The sequence below is a fragment of the Lytechinus variegatus genome, chromosome 6 (assembly GCF_018143015.1).
Source record: "Lytechinus variegatus isolate NC3 chromosome 6, Lvar_3.0, whole genome shotgun sequence".
In the NCBI taxonomy this organism is placed as follows: domain Eukaryota; kingdom Metazoa; phylum Echinodermata; class Echinoidea; order Temnopleuroida; family Toxopneustidae; genus Lytechinus; species Lytechinus variegatus.
This window is the reverse complement of record NC_054745.1, coordinates 26,083,626-26,104,198: the sequence shown is the minus strand read 5'-3', so window position 1 is coordinate 26,104,198 and position 20,573 is coordinate 26,083,626. Positions and strand designations below refer to the sequence as shown.

The window sequence follows — 20,573 nt, the reverse complement described above, 5'->3', positions numbered from 1 at the left end:
GAAATTGAATAGACCAGGTGACTAGAATAGCACACCAATGAACACTTAATAATGAAGGTATTTGTTGCATTCCTTCTTTGAATGCATATCTTAGCATGTTGCACAATGTACTTGACAAACTGTAATACCAGTCGTTCGTGGAAGCATTGTTGTTTTTTTGTGGATGTAAATGAAAACGACAATTCAAAAGAATATATGAATAATCAAGACATCAAAGTTGGTGCTTATCTCATTAGATTTTAAAGCACCATGTCACTTTAGTACAAATGACCTTCCTCTGATCATGCGTAGAGTCTTATCAGGGAAGATGCATGATGCAATTTATTACTTTTTCATGGATAAATTTAGATTGATAAACAAATCAAAACTTGTTTTACAAAATTTTATCAGACAAATACTTCATTCAATTTATCTGTTTGCTTATTCATTTTTGCCATTTATGTGATTTTCATGTATTTGATCACTTCTGTATCTTGGCATTTATGGATTCCTTTCATTTTTTGTGTGTGTGTGTGGAGGGACAATGCAGATATGTATTTTGAGATGACTTTGATATTTGTTTAAGAATTGTTATTAATATTTAGTGATTAAGACAAACCTATGGATTGACCATCCTGTGTTTGTGTGATTTTCAATCATTTAATAATCCTTAATCAATCTTGCAATTGACTGAATTTGTTAATATTAATAAAAACAGGATTTAAAAAGTCAATCCTATGGATTCTTATATCAGATTTTCAGACTTAAACTCTGATGTGTTTTTAACTGAAAGCCTTAATTACTTTTGCTTCTCTATGAATTATTTTATGCCTATGTTTATACTGTCGAGTAACTATGTATATTTCGTTCAGATCAAGGTATAGTTGGATAATGTGAAAATGAGGAATAAATATTTGATGTGATTTCTACTTCGTTAATACCAGTACTCTTTTGTTGTTGTTGCCCATCATTTGGGGAGGCATATTTCCAGTTGGTCCAATGTCAATACGTCCAATTACCAACTCGTCTACTATCATTTGGTCTACCATCAGTTCGTCCGCTTTCCACATGATTGCTAATTCGTCCACTCACCATTTTGTCTCATAACCAGTTGGTCCAATAGCCATTTAGTCCATGTACCATTTGGTTTAATTGGACCAAGTGTTAATTGTGCAAAATGAATGACGGATATTGGACCAATTGGTTATGAGATGAAATGGTCATAGACAAAATAGTGATTAGACGAAGTGGTGATTGTACCAAATGGTCATTGGACCAAATGGTTGTTAGACAAAATGTTGATGGACAGAATGGCATTAGACTAAATGAAAGCAGACCATGTGTTTAGTGGACGAGTTGGTAGTAGATGAATTTGCAATTTACCATTGGGGAACTTTGGCGGGAGGTGTGGTTTAAATTGAAATAGAAATCCATGCACTCTAGCAAAACATTCATTTGAATAAAAAGAGAAATCAGCCAAGCATGACATTAACAAATTCAATCGAAATCAAATGTAAAATGAGAATTATAATGACATTTTGAAATTTCATTTCTTTTTCATACACCACGATGCAAATAACAATGATATGCAAATGAGACAATGATGCAGGGGGGGGGGGGGGTCGTGGTCTGACTCTCATCTTTCAAATCTGAGGAACGTGGGTTCAAATCCCAGCCATGACGTGTTTTCCTTCAGCAAGAAATATACCCAAATTATGTGCTGCACTCAACCCAGGTGAGGTGAATGGGTACCAGTAGGAAGTGATCCTCAATTAGCTGTCAGCACGGGATCTACAGACTACCGGTAGCTTAGCTGTGGAAATCACTTTGAGCCTAACAAGCTGGATACGTGCAATATACAAATCCTATATAATTTCTTTATAATGATGTATTTTTGTATTGTTTACAATAGTCATTTTATTTTTTTCACGGATTTTTGCAATAAAGAGACTCTTTATCAAACACAATATGTTGCAGAAATCAAAATCCCTCAAGTTTGGGGAGAAATAAATCTGTTTACATACGAGAATTTTGTGTATAGGGGGTATAGGTGCATGTGTCTCCGATCTCCCTTAATTCAGTTGCAACAATTACTCAATTGTCAATCCATTTTTTTTTCATTCTTGGTTTATAAAATTTGAATGAATTACATCACATGATAAAAGACAAGAGTAAGTGGGAATATGACATCAGCTCGATCACTCAAAGCATATGTGAAGACCATCGAATTGTTTTATCATTTTTCGTCATGATAACACAATGCTATGAATTTGAGTGAATAATGCCAAATTTAAAATGTCATTATGCTGTTTTTCCTTGTTTGATTTTGATGAAAGTTGATTTTTTTTGTATGTCCGATTTTCTCAATCTATACAAACCATTTTTTCAGCCTTGAGTACCCCTTTTAATATCCAGGCCCTAAGCCTGCTCAAGAAAATATTGTTTGAATATTGATCCCCCCCCCTCAAAAAAAATAATAATAGTAGGAATAATAATAACAATAAATAAATGTTTAAATGTTGGTTTCGAGTGGACACACATTCCAAAATACTTAATTCCTGAACCATGTTCTATATTTATAATTATATACAAAACAAAATATTTTAAAGCATTATTGAATATGATAAATATTTCCATTTCTAACTTGCTCTTGGAAGATACGGTACTAAGTTGCGCACAGTACACGGGTGCTACATTCAGCAATTAAATGCATGGTCGTGTGGGAAAGCAAAAACTGCGAAAAATGAAACACAAACAAGTCACGCTTTCAGAGCAAATTCTTGCTTTGAATAATCCTACACCTGTAGATGATCCTAGTGATTATTGGGATGAAAGTGAGTATGATATTTACTGAATAAATATTGTTCTATATAGATGGCGATACTGCCTTTTAAAAGCAGTGTGTCAACTCAGTCCCACACATGTCATTTTGTGTAACCGTGAATAGCCGCCGAAGCCAAGCAAGCGAAGACACTGGCGAGGAGCTCTCAGGCGCACATAGAACTTTCCCCATAGACACACAGTAGACGGAATCCCTGCACGCTGATTGGCTGATCGCGCGACCCTCTTCCCTTCCTCGCCCAGCGCTGTGTGTGAGAATCTTTACACCACGCGATCTGCTCACTCACGGAGCACAACACTCTGTCGGGTAAAGATGCCAGCGTGTAGATTTCGGGCGCATTTTCGGATGATATCGGCACTTCGGCAGGCAGTGTCCGAAGTCTAAAGATAAACATGTGGTTTTCATCGGGTTACGCAATGCTGAAGGCCGCTTGCATAAATTGTATTTGCGTTGAGTACAGTGCACAGCGTATCTATAATGTACATGTATACTTGTCTGTACTGAATTCTGCGTTGCCCCAGCGATAAGTGAATTTCCTGGTAGGCTGCCTTATGATTAGATGCTCAGCGCAGACTTCATACATGTATATTAATGTCCTATATAAATTAACTTTGTTTTTTTAATAGAATAATTAGATGTTCAAAAAGAGTGTACATGTATATTTGAACATTGAAAGGCAGTACATTTTAACTATTGGAGCATATAATTTATATTTTCTGTGTGCAAACGAGAGTTCATGTACTTGTGACATATTGTCTGGAGTGTGGGAGTGCTTCTAGACTAGCATGAGCTGAATCTACCCCCGGTGGGGTCACTCAGCCACAGAGGGGGACACGTATGACCGTTACCACAAATGCAAGTGACCCCCTATTGCAGTCAATTTCAAGGACATTTTGTGAAATTTACCCCCCTATTTTCACGCAAAACAAGGACAAAATTGCGGTAAAATGGTACATTGAAACACCCCTAATTATAAGATGGTAAGGACACTTTTGCCCATTTCGCAAATTTACCCCTATTTAACGTATTTCAAGGACAGGGCATTTAACACCCTTTCCTAATTAGAGGAAATTGCAACTCAGGCGTCAGAGTGCTCAGTCCTTAAAGATGACCAAGAGCCAAGTCATAATAATCCAAAAGAACTTTATTTTTCTTGAAAAATAAGAAAAGTAGAATTCTTTGTAAAAAATAAATGTAGATTTGTCCATATAAAGGTACATAGCATGATGCGCGCACCCTCTGCGGCTCATGGTGACTCGGCGACGGAGTTTACTTCCCGTAATCGTTCTCCCCTTTTTCCTGACCCCTATTTCCATCAGATCGAGGACAGTGAGCACCCCTATTTTCACTACTTCGAGGAGAGTTCTGTCCGCGGACGTTCCGTGAAATTGACCCCTTTTCCCGCGATTTTGGTAACGGTCATGCGGTCCCCAAGTCATATTGAGTGACCCCACCGGGAATCTACCCAGTTGTATGTCTGGACAGGTTGTGTGTCCGGACGATCAATTTTAGAAAGTCATTTGGAGAAATAATACAAACAAAGTTTCATCAATTTTTACTTCAAGATATTAGGAAATACTATGGAGAACTAGATGATTACAACCATTGAATTCATACTTTAAGTGTAATGCAAAGACAAAAAAGAATGCTTCAAAAATATAGTGTCCGGACGCTTGACCCCCCCCCTCCTGCAACTACGAGAGTGAGAACGAATGTGACGTGATTGCATTCTGTGTTATAATTTTCATATTCCCTTTGACTCGATTGTTTGTTTATAATTCAATTATTTTTCATTAACTATTTGACATTTTTTTTGGTGGACAATATCATTATAAGAGTTTGAGTATATTCATTTATCTTTGTATTATGCACTTCTACTCGAGCTAGAGTATTTCATCAATTTTTAGACAGGATCTTAGAAATCAATTTTAACAGAAAATCTAAAATTTATTTTACAGGAGATTTCAAAGTGATTGTTTTCAGAAAGGTGTTTTAATATACATGTACGATCTAAAATGGGATTATTTCAAATTCACAATAGTCATATAAAATATATTTTCTATATTAAAAAATCATTTCTATTATATTGACATTGATGAAACACATGTAATAACAATGATAACTGAAATGTTTTTAACATTGTTAAAGCTAGTATTGTTCTATTGAACAATGCAATATGAATATTGTGCATTTAACATTTTGTTTATTTCGTTCGTGTTCATGAAAATATTGTACTTTTGCACTTTATTGGAAAATGAAATACTCTCCCTCCCCATACCCTCTCCCCCAATTCCCTCAGTCCTAAACGTGATTATCATTTAATACCAATATAGGGTTTTGGTATTGTTTTTTCCTCACTTCGATGTGCTGAAAAAAAAAGAAATCCCCCCCCCCAAAAAAAAGGGGTAGACTCCGATGATCCTGGTCTAATCATGGACTCATTATCTGGATACCGATGGTAATGTAATTTTCTTACCCATTTTGAAACATGTTGCACAATGGAATGTTTATATTAGATGACAAGAATATCTGACCTCTATATCAAAGTGCAAAAACTGTTTTATGTCAAAGCTTTCAGGCTTGTCATACCCACGGTAATGGTGACATTTCATGGAATTGTGAATATATTTATGAAGATGTCGTCGATACCTAACAATGTAACACGATATCATTAATACATGGGTATGTGACTGTATGTTTATGTATGGTGATTAGGAAATCTACCTGGATCGGGAGGGGTACGTGATTCAATAAATTCCAATAGAAGTTCACATTCAACAGTCTGAAAAGACTTCATGAAGAATATTTCTGATGGAATTGAACAATTAATCGAAAGTTACATTTAATTGGTTTGTCTGTTTCATCCCTAGAGAGCTACACGAGTTGATACTATTTTTATTTGAATATCGTTTCGATTTATTGTTCAATTTCAATTGTCTTTATATATTTTATATCTGAATAACACTTAAAAAATATTCATCTTAATCACAACGACATCGGCCTAATTTGTAAGAGTGCCTATTTTGGGGCCTATTTATGAAATGATAGTTGGAATGTGAACGAGAACACTCGGCCCTAAAGCCGATGGCACGTGATCGAATTGTATTGCTTGAAAATGGTGTTTCCCGAATTCCCGTCATTGGGTTAAATCCTCTTCTGTAACTTTAAAACTGCACTTCTATGGAAATTTACTGAATCACTCACCTCTCCCCACCCATGGTACAAGAAAACCGAAATCCCCTTAATTAATTTTGGTTGAAACCCTTTTCCATTTTTTTTGTTTGTCAAAATTCCCAAATCGCCCAAATTAAGATGTAAAGATTAATCAACCATCGTAATCAGCAGTGACAACATTTGCTTCGAATACCCCCCCCCCCCCTCCCAACACTGATCTCAATTCTCAACATCCCCTCTTCATAACCCCTTCGTCTAATGCTCGATCGCTCTTTGCGACCATCCCCCCCCCCCCTCTCTCGTGCATTACACGCTGATGCAGACTGCAGAGTAGCAACAGTAACTCCATATGAGTGTGGTATATTAAAAAAAAATTAGGCCTTTCGAACTCATTCCTAACATTTAGAATCGTCTTTAAAAAATCGTGAGGTAAATGTAAGCATTTTGAAAACCTTCGAGATCATGGGTGAACAAACAATAAAAATCACTGGCGGATCCGAGCGGGGTCACAGCCAGCCCGTGCGCCCCCCCCCCTCCACCATTGAGAGGCACAAGTAAAATTTGTAATGTAAAATGTTGTTGAAACAGAAGCGTGCCCCCCCCCCCTAGAAAATGAAGACTAAAATCCTCTCAATTATTTTGGGTTGAATTTTTTACTTTTTTTGCTTGTAAAAATTTTCCACGGGTAAACGTGCCCCCTCCTTTAAAAAAATCCTGGATCCGCCCCTGATACAAATGAAAATACTGATAATTCATGTTGAAAATGAACTACTGTAAAAGTGGAAATATTCGCGGTGTGGAAATTTTCGCGCATTTCGCGGCAAGATCGGCGAGCGCGAATTTAAAAACACGCGAATTTATGAGCGTCAAGTTTCGAAACGCGGTTCAATTGCGTGTATCGTTATGGCAAAGAGATTGCATAATCTGGTCTAAAGAGGGCGGCATTTACGCAAGCAAGCTTGAGCTCCAATATTGTGTGCATCGCGAGAATTTCTAAAAAGCAATGCGATCATTTTTTTAACAGTCGCAGATCGGTATTTAATTATGATTTTGGTTGCAATATAAATTGCTTTTGCTGTTTGATTGGTGAGTGTTTAGATCTGTTTAGTTTTTAAGACGTTGGGTCGATCGCCTGTGTTTGTTGATTGATCCCATGCACTTTGAATAGCCGTAATCCCCCCGATCCTTACCCGGTGCTCGGCCGTCCGTACAAGGCCAGCAGCTAGCATCGCCTCCTTTTGCCTTTCCCAATGTCCGCCCCTCGAAGAAAAGTTGCGCTAAATGTCACAAAAGCTCATAATTAGATCAAAACAATGCTGAATTATGCCGCCCTAGAGCTAAAATTATGATCAGAAAATACAATTTCGTTGCTGATATTTTAATTAAAACCATTCAAAGATGGCAAGAAGGAAGTTACTTTGTGACTATGGAGTGTGCAGCGCGAATTTAAAAACCCGCGAATATGTTGTGAAGCCGCCAAGCGCGAAAAATTAATCCCGCGAAAATAACAGCGTTTACAGTAATTGGATACGAATTATAAACTTTAACAGACAGCTATTAATTATGAAAGTTATAATTTATCCGAAAATTAAAAATATTCAATTTATACGGAGAGGTTTGGGACCCCGTCTAATGAATGCAGATGTCCATTAATTATTTGGAAGCCTCAGAACAATTAATCTTAGGATTTCACGGACGGGACCAAGGGGCTATGGTCCTTATATATCGGTCACATTTACTCTACGGCGAGTCGAAAACAGTCGGTTTAATATTGTTTTTGTACCAGCTACATTTGTGGTTTGTACATGTATAAAAATGAATAATAATGTTGTTTTCGACTCGACGTGCGGCAAAAATATGACCGAGGTACAAGTCTGTCAAAGACGTGAAAAACAATGGTTGACAGAACCAAAACACGCATTCGGAAAATTAAATCACAATATCAAAAGATGTAGAAAGTATGTGGTAAATTTATTGATCAATATGTGAATAAATCTGGCTTTAAGTAACTTTGTTGGACTTCATATCGATCTTTTCCAGTTTTCCATTAAAAGATGTTCTACAAATTTTGATGCACGGGCTTAATTAGTGTAGTATTCACATTTGCTCTACGCCGGTTGTACGGTGAGTTGAAAACAGCCGTTGCCGTTTTATTCATTTTTATTCAAACCATGTATAAACAGATAAAAAAATATTTCTAAACTGCTGTTTTCGACTTGCCGTAAGGCCGCCGTAGGGGAAATGTGACTGGGGTATTATAATGACATAAAATATAGTTGTTGCAGTTGCAAATTGTTAAATCTTTATTAAAAGAAATCATGATATCGGGGTTGGCTTACACTACAGTTTGGCTTTAATTTATTATGATGATCTTCATTTTACTTTCCATGATAGTTTTTAGTTATAACAGTGTTTTGCATGTATTCCGTGAAAGTGAATGTCCTTCAAGAATTCCATGTTTTTTTTATAATTCATACCGAACTGGAAACTCTTAGTAAAGGCAGATTTAATGCATAATAATTCAATGAATATATATATATATGTTAAAATAATTTAAACAATGCTGTATACTAAAACATTTTAAAACAAGTGTTTAAAATCTGAAACAACCATGCTTTATTTATTGATAATTAAATATTAGAGTTTAAACTTTGTTGTTTATAAAGTTCTTAAACACTTGTTTAAAATGTTTAAACAAATATTCAATTCACATATTAAACAACGTTGTTTGAATTATTTACAACAGTGAAACAACATATTAATTACAAATAAATCACAAGAATATTATGACAATACATAATAGTATTTTTACAGTGCATCATTGTTGACAGAAAATGGTTTTACTCTTCTCAGCATCATATTCATAATTTTTAAAGATTTTTTCTCTTCTACAATAGTAAGTAAAAATAAAGTTGAAAGATTATCTCATAAAATAAAATTGTTTCTATATCCGACGGTCTTGTTTTAGTGATCCCCAAATCTTTCACCTTCTTGAGTAGAATGTGATATGAACTTGTAGCTCTCAACCTTTGTCCTTTGGGTCTTGTGAAGAACAGTGTTTCAACCAGTGTCAGTCAGTCATCTTCGGATTTATGCTGTAGATTATACAATGAAAATAGACCATAGTTTGAACTTTTGAGTTTGATTTATTGCTAATGTCATAATTGGTCATTCAAAGATAAAAAAAAATAGATAAGAAAAAGAACAGAGCAGGAAAATATTTATGATTTTTGTAAAAAAAAATACTGAAGGTAACAAAATCAAAACCAATCTCCATCCATATAAATTTGGTACACTTCCACACTTCAGTGATTGTAAATTGCATTATTTTTTCAATTTAATTTCCACTATTTCTATAGGGTCTGTAATTGTTGATGTTAAATGTCAATTCCATTGATTTTCCCTGGCCTTACCGAAAAAAAAAACTAAAATCAGTGTCCAGTTTAGAAGTTAGATCAGTATCACATCAGTATCAAACAAATAAAATGCCCAAACTTATATTCCTAAAACATAAACACTATATTCGCCCTGAACAAAGAGAGAGCTTCGATTTCAGAGGCATACAAAACAACAGCTGCAGCTGCCACTCATATTACCAGGGATGTTCCATATCCCTGATATTACATTCACGCCCCAAGGCCGCATGGCCGAGCTCCACACACACATTCCACGGCCGTTCACGAACACCCGAGCGAAGCCCGATCGCAACGCACCGCTCCCATGCTTTATATACACCAAATGCGGACTAGCACTAACACCACCGCAAAGCAGTCCACAAAATCAACATAGGTGGAGACAGTTTTCACTATGTCGCTTTGTACATACTCATGTCGCTCACATATACTTTGCACACATTGATACACAGTAAACAACGAACACAGTCATGCGATTTTCACTTCTCGATGGTAAATATCTTCAAAAATATGACTTACCAAATGACAAGAAGTCCGCAAAATATCATCAGATTTTCCGAGGTAATGTAGCTACACCGTACGAAGAAAATGAGATTTTCAACTCGAAATCTTGAAGGAAATATGTCGTGTTTAGTATGAGGTTGATCGGTGGTTCGCAGAGAATCTTCTCGCACTGCATAGGTTTTGTATTATGGGAAAATATGCAAATGAGAGCCAAAACACCCAATGAGATCACAGCTCAAGATTTGTGAATGAAACATGACGTCACGCACTACGCTGGCGATCGAACGATCGTACTGCGCATGCGCGGGTTTCCTGTACAATTCTTCTTTGTGAGGCGCCTGGCGGAAAACCCAAAGAACTCCCGCCCGCGTAGCGGGAGCCCTGGGGCCGATTGCACGAAAGGGTCTTTCCAAGGACCGTCTTTCGTGTCGCCCATCTTTTATGATACGCTATAAGCGGGGGTGTTTCTTAAATTTATGATAAAGAATAAGATTCGTTAGCTTGCTTTTAAATCAAATTTTATTAAATTTCATGATATATCACATCATTTTATAAACAAATATTTTGTTTATTTTAACGGACGAATGAAATATTTGCAGATATGATTTATTTAAAATGCGTTTCACATAGCGCATCATAAAAGATGGGCGACACGAAAGACGGTCCTTGCAAAGACCCTTTCGAGCAATCGGTACCAGGATCTTACGTGTATTAAAAGAGATACTCGCCTGACAAGCGTGAAGTATGGTCAAAATAATTCACCGAAAACAGAAATCAAGCACTTACCGTAGAGGCGCACGGCCAATATTGGAGACTGTTTCCAATGTGGGAGATTATCTCCAAATATCAGAGACTTTTGTAAAGATTTTGGATATCCAATTTCAGAGACAGTCTCCAGTTTTGGAGACCAATTTCCTTTGTCTACATTTGCTGCAAAAGGATTACCTTGGCAGCAAATGAAATTGTGATAAGCAGATTCCTCATGAAAAATTACCCCTTTTCACCGTCTACTTTAAAAATTCACCGTCTACTTTTGTTTCGATAAGGATTTTTGTTGTCAATCACACACAAAACAAATGGGCTTCTGACCTCAGTGAGACAAAATTTTGGTGGGAAAAATCATGCTTTTGTTGGTGTTGTTTCTTTTGTCCTTTTGCAAAGCAAGTCTCCAATGTGGGAGATTGTCTCCCCTATTGTATTGGAGAGTCTCCCATATTGGCCTTGCGCCTCTACTGACTTACCACGATTATATGGATGAAGGTCTAACGAGTGGCAGTTTTTCTGACATCTGGGCACAGATGCCCATTCAATGAACAAGGTTATGATATAACCTTGTTCTCAGTTATATCTCCATGTGTGGCAAAATAAGGGTGGCAATGTGTGGCTCTTTTTCTCTTTTTGTTAGGGGCAAATGCTTGATTTTTTTACACTGACAGTTTCCACTACACCTATTATTCATACAACTTGGCTCTTAATTAAATTTGATGCTTTAAATCATTTCTTTCTTAATTAAAGATAGAGATCAAAAAATGAAAATTTTCTTGCCATATTACTTTCCACTGATAGAGGGCGTAAACAAAAATATGCCAAAAATTCAAGTTTTTGAGCGCTCTGGTGAATACAAAAATTATTCCCAAGTTACTAATGAAAAATAAATTGCAACTGTATGGAAATTAGTAATTTTGGTCACAAAAGTCATATTTTAATGATTTTTTAAACTGTGTGCTCTATACGACATTGGCATACCATCCATCCTACCTGTAGATTCCCCACAGGCAGGGTGGTAGCAGTGAACAAGTGGGCACAGACTGAAACCTCAAAAAACGAAAAGTTCTCTCCTACCCCCGTCTCGATCTGCCATTTTTGTTATGAATTGTAACAAAATGGCCGATCGTTAGACCATCATCCATATAATCATGGTACGTGCTTGATTTTTGTTTTAACTATTTATTCGGAGAATTATTTTGACCATACTTCACGCTTGTCAGGCGTGTATGCCTTTACACGTAAGATCCTGGGCGCCCGCTACGCGGGCGGGAGTTCCCTGGGTTAGCGCCTGGCTAGGTTTAAGAATCACAAATTTGATTAAGAGACTTGCTTTGACTTTTGCGATCAATTACTGGCATGAGTGACTGGTGCATAAATTGGGTCTTGATTCTCGTACTGGTAGTTGGCCAGTCACAACGAACAATTGTCCATAGACTGTACAACGGATAGATCGTCTCCGCACAGCGATTCGAAGACCGCTGATTGGTCAGTCGCGCAGATCACGTCATGACCACATGGTCCCAAAAATAATTCCTTCGGACTGCGTGCAAAAGAAAGTATCGATAGCGATATCCGGTCACGTTGTGGAGGCGGTAAATGGTCTTGGTTCATGATCGGATCGCTCCGGTATCGATCGAAAATTATCGAAACTCTGCAATTACATGCATATTCATGCGACGCTCCGAAACCCGGAAGCCAATTGACTTTGTGCACGTTGCGATAGACTCTACAAATTCCAACGAAAACGACATATACTTAGACGCTAATTCGTAAGATTTTGACGTAAAAGCAAGAAGTAATCGAAATTCGCTTACCTGTGCGGTATCGGTGAGAAAATAGATCCTCTGAGAATACCTTTCATAATTCATATAAAATACGGGAAAGTGAAATTCTAGGTCGATTTTGGTACGAGGTGATAGAGAATTGCACACTTGTTTTGGTGGAATTCTGTGTGGGGAAATAAAAGGCTTGCACTGCGCATGCTTACTATATTTTCATTCATAAATTGGATCTCGGCAGTGGCTGGATGACGTCATGTAATAAGCAAAAATGTACTGTGCCAGTGAGCAGTACGAAGCCGAAATTCAAATTTGTGCTGAGCTGTATGTGTGTGATTTGTAATTCTTGAATTTGTTAGGCTTATCAAAACGAAAACCTAAGTTTTGATCTATGTTTAAAAGCATTAAAGAGTACCTCATCTCGACTCAGGCTTTTCAGCATGTTCCGAAACCCCCATTGAGTATTCCAAAGAGTGACATGCGTGTGGCAGGCCTTCGTTCGACATGTGCTCCGATCGCAATGCGGAAGCGAATGACCGCGGCACTTCCGGGTTGCACATCGCATGCGGTGCAACGCAATTCAGCGGCTCTTGCACGCATTGAGTTTTGAACGCGAGATGCGCCATGTCGAACGAAGGCAGAGGGATGTCGAATCTTGGCCGTAAAACATGGAAATACATTTCAAGATTTTATGAATTATTGAGATTGAATCTAAAATTTAACATTGCAATTAAAAATAGACAAATATATTTAACAAATATTGGGGCAAATATCATTTTGTGAAAAGAAATTTGAGAACAAAAAATATTGCAGAAAAGGCTTAACATGTCGAATCTTGGGCGTGTTACTCGACAACTTCATTTCCTACATCTACATGGTAATTATCCGTTAATCTGAGGCTAAAGTAAAGTGGGTCTGAATTGTGACAGATTTGTGTACAAATAATTTTGTGCAACACGAACCCAATCCTCTTCTCTACGACATTGTAGTGATTCCGGAAGGATTCGTGAACTCTTCAAGGGCGCATTGCTGAAATAGACGCAATAATATTTGAAGTTATTTGTTATTATTGTCCTCTTCTCTATGACGTAATGTCTAATGATTCTGGAAGCAATCATGAACCCTTTAAGGGTGCTATACTTGCGGAAATAGATGCAAAAGTAGTGATTCGGATGTCGTAGAGAAGATCAAGGACAATTATCGGTATACATGTATGGAATTTCAGTAACTTTAAAGTAATTTTTATAATGTTTTAGGACTTGAGGATTATTTATACATATTTTTCTTGACAAATTATAGAGCTCTCTAAATTTTATGGTCCTACCTACTTGTGGTGAGCTGAGCGATATCTGTCATTCTGTGTTTGGACTTTGATGTGTGCGTGATGTGATTGGATGTGCTGGTTTGGGGAAATAAGATTGACTGTCAATCTTGGCGCGTACAGCACGACAGTGTGTACGTAACGTTACATGTAGATCTATGTTACCATGGTTACACAGATAATTGTCTTCTTAAAGGACAAGTCCACCCCAACAAAAACTTGATTTGAATAAAAAGAGAAAAATTCAAAAAGCATAACACTGAAAATTTCATCAAAATCGGATGTAAAATAAGAAAGTTATGGCATTTTAAAGTTTCGCTTATTTTCTACAAAACAGTTATATAAACGAGCCAGTTACATCCAAATGAGAGAGTTGATGACATCACTCACTATTTCTTTTGTATTTTATTATATGAAATATGAAATATTTTTATTTTCTCGTCATTGTCATGTGAAATTAAGTTTCATTTCTCCCTGAACATGTGGAATTCCATTATTTTATCATTTTGTGCTTCAGGCAACGAGGTCCTAATCGTCACATTCATAAAAATTGAAATATTGTATAATTCAACAATAAAAACAAAAGAAATAGTAAGTGAGTGAGTGACATCATCGACTCTCTCATTTGGATGTAACTGGCTTGTTCATATAACTATTTTGTTGAAAATAAGCAAAACTTTGAAATGTCAAAACTTTCTTATTTTACATCCGATTTTGATGAAATTTTCAGCATTGTGCTTGTCTGATTTTTCTCTATTGATTCAAATGAACATTTTTCTGAGGTGGACTTGACCTTTAATCACTGAATTTATGGTTATCAAAGTGATGATAGTATGAAATGATCACTGAATCAGTGGTTAGCAAAGTGATAATAAAGTTGTCATACAGTAAAGCTAAGCTGATTGTGGCAACCTTTTTTAATTATAAAGATAATACAACTTTGTTCACTGTCTTGCTTGTAATTTGACATACTCCCTGATACAAATGGGAAGCGACCAGAAATATTATTTTGTTACATACTCTGTTTGTTGTATTTTCTTTGTTAATTTGTTCTTAATAAAGTTGCAGAGATCAAAAATGACAAGTAAAAAAAAATAGAAAGATTTTAAGTAATAATCAATGAATTGGAAGAGCCGTGGTGTAGTGGTTCTGACTCTCGCCTTATAAACAGAGGGTCGTGTGTTCGAATCCCACCGCGGTCTAGCGTCCTTTGGCAAGGCGTTAATCCACACTTTGCCACTCTCGACCCAGGTGCTAAATGGGTACCCGGTAGGATGCGAAAGATATTGTATGTTTGGTTTTGCCAGCGCCATAATGAGGCTGCGATGAATGCAAGGAATGCTCCCCAGGGAGTGGAAATTGTGCACTTTCGTGCGGGATTGAAATGAATCCAATGACCGGGGTAATAATATGCTGTAACGCACTTTGGGCCATTCTGGGAAAAGCGCTTTATAAAAATTGGGTATTATTATTATTAATATTGAAAGTTAAAGTGATGATAATACTATATGTGGAAACTTTAATAATATCTGAATTTGTATTGTTAATTCTAGACACTACAGCCAAAGTAGCAGAGTTTGATGAGGGCGATGAAGAAGATACCATTAAAAAGCCTTCAGTTTTAAGAAGAAAGACTGCTCATCAATCGATTGAGGAAGATGGGAGGTACACGGGACTGAAGACCTCGAGGCAACAATGGACTTCATCAGGTCAGGAAACTGGGTGGGGTTTCACCAAAAATTAAAGTATTGTGCAAGGTGGTGTCGTAAGAAAATATTTGCAATCAAATGAAAACATTCTGTCGCAAATTCTACAACTGAGAGATCAATAGCAACTATGGATGGCCAGCAACGTCAGCATCTATTATGCATGTTTTGTTCAAAATATTTTCTAGCTGTGATGTATATTCATGCATTCATTGTTTTCTTGAAAATTCACTGCGCTTCTCTTTGCATAAAAGGACATTGTGCAAATTTTTCGTGGAAAAAATTATGACACTGATGGATTTCCATAAAGTTACGATTGATCGGATCTATCTCAACCATATGGAAATCCATCATAATTTTTTCTACCTTAAATTTTCACAATGCACTTTAAACCAGATAAGCACGCTGAATTGTCAAGAGAACAATGAATGTGTGAATATACATCATATCCAGAAAATATTTTGAGTCAACTTTGTGCTTCCTTTCCCCGGGCATAGCAAGCCTTAAAGGGGAAGTTCAACCTGAAGAAAACTTTGTTGTAAAAATAGCAGAAAAAATAGTAAAAAATATTGGTGAAATTTTGAGGAAAATCCGTTAAAGAGTAAGAAAGTTATTAGAGTTCAAAATTTTGGATTTGTGACGTCATAAACGAGCAGCTGCCCCATGTGTTATGTAATATAAAATGCATGAATTTCAAATTTTGCATGGTTCCTGATGACTTAATTTTGTTTTCTATTCATGATCAGGTGTGAAATAATTTGTCTATTGATATACAAAAGGTACAGTGAAAACCATTTTCAATTTTCTGAGAAAATGACATTTTATTGATTTTTTACCATTCGCTATGTAGGAATGCTGCTCGCATATGACGTCACAAATCAAATAATTGAAATTCTAATAACTTTTTAATTATTTGATGAATTTTTTTCAAACCTTCCGCAATATTTTTTATTATTTTTTCTGCTATTTTTACAATAAAGTTTTTGTCAGGGTTAACTTCCCCTTTAAGTTTCAATATTTTTTAGGGAGATTCCACTTTCACAATCGATGCATTTCTATGTTACAACACAACACAAGAAGGTAAAAGTGAAAATGTTTTTATCAGGTTAGGAAATTAGTTGGTCAAGTATGCCTTTCATCAAGCATTAAGATTTTATTTTAAATATTTTCAAGGCAACAAGGCATAACCAGCCGCAAATTTCAGTATTTTAAGGGGAATTCCATTTTCTCGTAGGGTGCATTTTTATGTTTCGGCCCAAATGGAAAAAGTGCAAAGGTGTTCAGGAGATCTGGAAACTAGTTAGTCTAATTTAGGTGCATTTTTATTCTTTCCTTGCCAAGGCAGAGCGCAGATGTTCAATTTAAATATTTTTAAGGAGGAGCCACTCTGCCATAGGGCACAACAAATCACCTTCAGTTGGTCATAACATTTTGCAATTTCTTTCAAACTGTGCTTACCTAACAAAGCAATGTGCACCCTGTTGTTGCTTATTGGACCAAATTGGTCAAACTCTGTAATAAAGGGCCTCTGGCCCCCGTTGCATAAAAGCTATTATAATGGTAACTTTGCTATTCAATGGTAACTACCATGGTAACACTGATCAAGCTCAATCAAGGATTCCATGCAAGTTACCATTTTATGGCAAAGTTACCATTATGTAAACTCTTATGCAATGGGTGATTTCAAGTACGGTGTTCGGTGTTGGTGTTGAGAGCGTGAAAAGGCTGCTGAACCGAGCCCCAACACCGAGCTGAGTTCAGAGGAGCGATACCGATCGCGTTATCGATATCCTATGACGTCACGCCTCTGCGCTGCTGATCATCTCAACTTTACGCAAGAAATTCTCGACGACGAAAGTGAAATCGGGAAGAAATTGCAGTAAAATCTTATCGTACAGAATGCACAGGTTAAATTCACTGCAATAATCAGAAAGCATAAATATTATTTTTCAATAAAATGTGTAAAACTCTAATGATTTGCGCTCATCTTAACTGTAATAGATAATTTTACGGGGGTGTTTCATCGTGTTCACCTCCTGTTCGTGAACTACAGTTCATCAACACCAACACCGAACTTGAAATCACGATTTCCCCAATCCCTGGGGGTTGGTGTTGGTGAATAGGGAAATTGCACGTAGATCGTCAACACCAGCTGTAATGCTCGGTTCAGCAGACGACATTCAACACCAGAGCTCAATACAAACTGCCGGAAATACGTCATATTTTCCGAGGTCAATCCCAACACCAGCGTGATTTCAAGTACGGTGTTGATATCTGGTGTTGGTGTTGGGACAACACCAACACCAGATTTCAGCACCGTACTTGAAATCACCCAATGGGGCTCTGATTGCATGTGATTTCGGGGGCAAACAGCTTTGAATCACCCTTTGAACCGGGGATTGTGATCGCACCTTTTATAGAAATTTGTATGTTATGCTGGGTCTGTATCTTGTTGAAACCCCTGGGGCCCATTGCAGAAAGAGTTGCAATCAATCGCAATTCTAAAAAATCATGCGTAACTTGATTTTTAACCAATCAACAGCGCGCATTTGGGACTTGCGATTGTTTTTTTTTTTGGCTTGCGTTTAAACCACTGATCTCTCCCCTAACTGGATATGCTGGGAGGGTCCTTTGTTTGAAGCCCGCGAGTTCTATTGTCCGCCATACCAGTTCCCCCAAAAGGAACGCGATCGCTCCATTAGCATGTGCATTGTGAGCGATACGCTAGCTGTCTGCACACTGAAGCACTCATTGCTTTTTATACAAAACTTCATATATTTAAGGTGCCAGAATTCGCAATTTTCTTGAAACCATGGTACTTTCCCAGTATACAATTCGGAAACATAATTTTGAAAGGGTTGGTGTTTTTCTCACCTACGGAAGAATGGATGAAATCCTTGACTTGTATAGGGGTATTTTGGAGGTTTTCCAAATAACCATCTTAGGATCGATATGGCGAGGACTTTCTAGGTTATGAAGGCTTATAACACTGGGCTTGAACCCCCCCCCCCTTTAATTTAAGTCTACCCCACCCCCCAAAAAAAATCAAACAAGTGTAACACCGAAAAATTCATCGTTTTCAAACGTTGAAAATGTAACTTTTATATTTTATTTCTGATTTTGATTAAATTTTGAGCATTATTGTGTGTTTTTCTCTCTATTCAAATAATCATTTTCATGAAGTGCACTCGCCCTTTAAAGAACAAGTCCACACCCAACAAAAACTTGATTTGAATAAAAAGGAAAAAAATCAACAAGCATAACCCTGAAAATTTCATCAAAATCGGATGTAATATGAAAGTTATGGCAGTTTAAAGTTTCGCTTCATTTCACAAATTTATGCACATCTCGGTTGGTATTCCATTATTTTAACATTTTGTGCTTCCGGCAAGGAGGTCCTAAACGTCAAATTCGTAAAAATTGAAATATTGTATAATTCAAACTATAAAACACAAAAGAAATAGTGAGTAAAATCATTGACTCTCTCATTTGGATGTAACTGGCTCGTTCATATCACTATTTTTTTTTAATAAGCGAAACTTTGAAATGTCATAACTTTTTATTTTACATCAGATTTTAATGAAATTTTCAGCATTGTGCTTGTCTGATTTTTCTCTTTTGATTCAAATCAACATTTTTCTGAGGTGGACTTGACCTTCTCTCTCTCTCTTTCCTTCTGTCACATCGATCGACCCTCTTCAATTATCCTCTACCCAGTTTGTTCATATACACTGTAGGCAGCGGAAGCGGGGGGGGGGGGGGGGTCCTGTACCCCTAAATTTTAGGTGGGGGACAGACCCCCCAAAATTTATGTTGACAACTTTTTTTTGTTCTTTTTGCTTGTCAATTTTTTTCCTGCATCCCCTTTAAATTCAGGTGAACCCCCTAAAATCGTTGTGGTCCGCCCTGAAATTCTGGTTGATAACCCTTTTTTGATGCTTGTCAGATTATTTCTTTTGTTTTGCATCCCTTCCTAAATTTTGGGTCGATAACCTTTTTTTGCTTGTCAGATTATTTTTATTGCGTCACCCCCTAAATTTCTGGTTGATAACCCCCCCTTTTTTTTTGCTCCACCGAGACATTTTTTCTTTGAAGACATTCGGCATCTCAAAATAAGTTCTGTGAAATTTCTGAAGTCTGTTAATCCGTCTCTGTAGCTTAATGTCTTTTTTACGTACTTAAAAAAAAAGAGTTCTTGGAAAAAATAATTCGATCTATTGTTGACAGAGAAATATCACAAATTCACACGCCACAAGTTACGTAAGCCCCCTAAATTCCTAGTCCTATACCGTACATGTACCTATAGCTTGTAATTTTCACAAATAAAAGATAAATAATTTTCAGAATACCTTGTAGATCCAGTCCTTGTCCCAAAAATCAGTCTATTTCGGTCAGGATCTATGCTTGCAAAAAATATTTTTTTAACTCCTCCGAAACGGCAGATTTTCAGTCTTAACTTAAGTTTCACAATACATGCTATACACGGTCAGTATTTTCGTGTCTCAGTCGTGATATTCTTCTGTCCAAACATGATTGATAAACTCATAAAACTTGGTGACATTTGTGAATATTAATAAACTGAATATCCATTTGAATCATGGTTTGAATTCATCACGCTTCCAGAGAAATCACAACAATCGATAACCCCCCCCCCCCCCCCCCGGAGTTTTAAAGTTTTGGAAACTTGCTCTGGTAATTTAGAATTACCACACATGTATTTGAGCACATGGGACTACATAAAGTCTACAACTATGCAGTTCACCAGCTTGTCTTATCTGTGAAAAGTAATCCCATTTTCTCTGTTTCCACGGTCGTCACGATAAGTGCAATTATACGTGGCACAGGACGACATCTTAAACTTTGTATCAGATATAGATTCACATTGAAAAGTGCTGTTATAAGAGTTGATTTGGTAAGTATAATTAAAAATTGACACTATTGCCGTGTACCAGACTCTACTCCGATTTTGGCTTTTTGGGGGAACTCGGCGTGTGGAGGTACCAACTTCCGGTGCTTCAACACGGAATAGGCCAATCAGCGTTATTGTTCCCATCCAGGTAGGGGAGAGATCAGTGGTTTAAACGCAAC

The 20,573-nt window shown here is 36.9% G+C and overlaps 1 protein-coding gene across 1 annotated transcript in view; it reads left to right on the top strand.

Moving 5' to 3' along the window:
- The first annotated feature begins 2,660 nt into the window (after positions 1-2,660).
- Positions 2,661-20,573, top strand: part of LOC121417665 (phosphopantothenoylcysteine decarboxylase subunit VHS3-like) — an 18,196-nt gene continuing 283 nt past the window's right edge. The window contains exons 1-2 of the mRNA XM_041611399.1: positions 2,661-2,813; positions 15,333-15,488. Of these exons, the coding sequence (XP_041467333.1) occupies positions 2,687-2,813; positions 15,333-15,488 (283 nt within the window). The 5' untranslated portion in view covers positions 2,661-2,686. The remainder of the gene's footprint in view (positions 2,814-15,332; positions 15,489-20,573) is intronic.